The 1,089-nt window shown below is 36.8% G+C and overlaps 1 protein-coding gene across 1 annotated transcript; it reads right to left on the bottom strand.

Annotated features, from left to right (window-relative positions):
- Positions 1-6: 6 nt before the first annotated feature.
- Positions 7-998, bottom strand: LOC108632633 (uncharacterized; the record flags this gene model as incomplete). Its single annotated transcript, XM_018037322.2, has 2 exons — positions 7-824; positions 887-998. Coding segments are annotated over 2 exons (420 nt in total), but the record flags the coding sequence as incomplete, so codon positions are not given.
- Positions 999-1,089: the final 91 nt, after the last annotated feature.

The raw sequence follows: 1,089 nt of genomic DNA on the forward strand, positions 1-1,089 counted from the left end.
GTAACAATATATACATGTTTAAAAATAGTAAATAGATGCTGAATGATTCGTTTGTCCTATTTCATCTATTCTTGCAATAGTACATAATTAATCACTATAACAAAAGCATGGAGCTCGAGAAACTTGAAGATATCAAACGTGAACTCGTTACGAGGCAAGAATATTTTTAATAGGCTATGTAAATGAAAAATTTATCTGCGTGATGCAACGTTCTCGGATAATAAATGAGAAATATATTCCCAGGGCAATTAATTAGCCTTCAAACACCAGATGCGTAGAAGGAAAGTATGTGTAAAGCGATTTGAAATTCTTGAAAGTTCCTTCGATTCTCCGAGTCATTCCCATTGCAAAAAGCGTACATGCATAAACAACGTCCAGTTTCTTTCCATTTCTGTCTCGATTTGTATCTGTCCATCGCGGCTGATTTCGTATTAATTTAAATATTTCTCTGATTTATGTATTTTAAAAAGAAGCACGTATAAAATTATTTAAATTGTTTTATCGATCGAACTAGATTTATCTCTCGTAGTATTGACTGAACGGTTTCGGTTTGATGATTTTCTCAAACGGGAAATCGTTGAAGGCTTTGCCGAAAATTTCCGTGAACGCAGTGGAGACTAGCTCGCTGATGAAACGTCTGGTGACCACGAATCCTGGCTGCCAAGCGCCGTTAATTATTCTGTCGAGGATGCTCTCGAGGACTTGTTTACCGGACAATAAATTCGTTATGTGAAGCTTCAGATCTTTGATCGTCTGCACGTCGACGTTCACCTCGACCTTTTCCCCGGGCCTCTTGGTGATCGTGGTCGTTTGCATCAGGTCGTCTAAAATAATTATAATTCAACCAATGATTTGATTAGTTAATGGCTTGTCTCTTGTCACTTACAAAGAGCCAACGTGAATTTCCCTTTGTTCGCCACGCTGGAGCTGAACACCTTCGCTTTGAACTCGTATAAACCTGACAAGAATTTAGCTGGAAAGCTTTGCGTGTATACAACCTAACAATTGAAATAAACAACAAATTATTCATCTATAATAAAATTTTAAGTACCTCTCGAATTTATTTTTTGTAATTGCGGACTTTAAATA

This window comes from Ceratina calcarata, unplaced genomic scaffold (genome assembly GCF_001652005.2).
Source record: "Ceratina calcarata isolate Rehan_Ccalc_2016 unplaced genomic scaffold, ASM165200v1 scaffold164.2, whole genome shotgun sequence".
Lineage (NCBI taxonomy): Eukaryota > Metazoa > Arthropoda > Insecta > Hymenoptera > Apidae > Ceratina > Ceratina calcarata.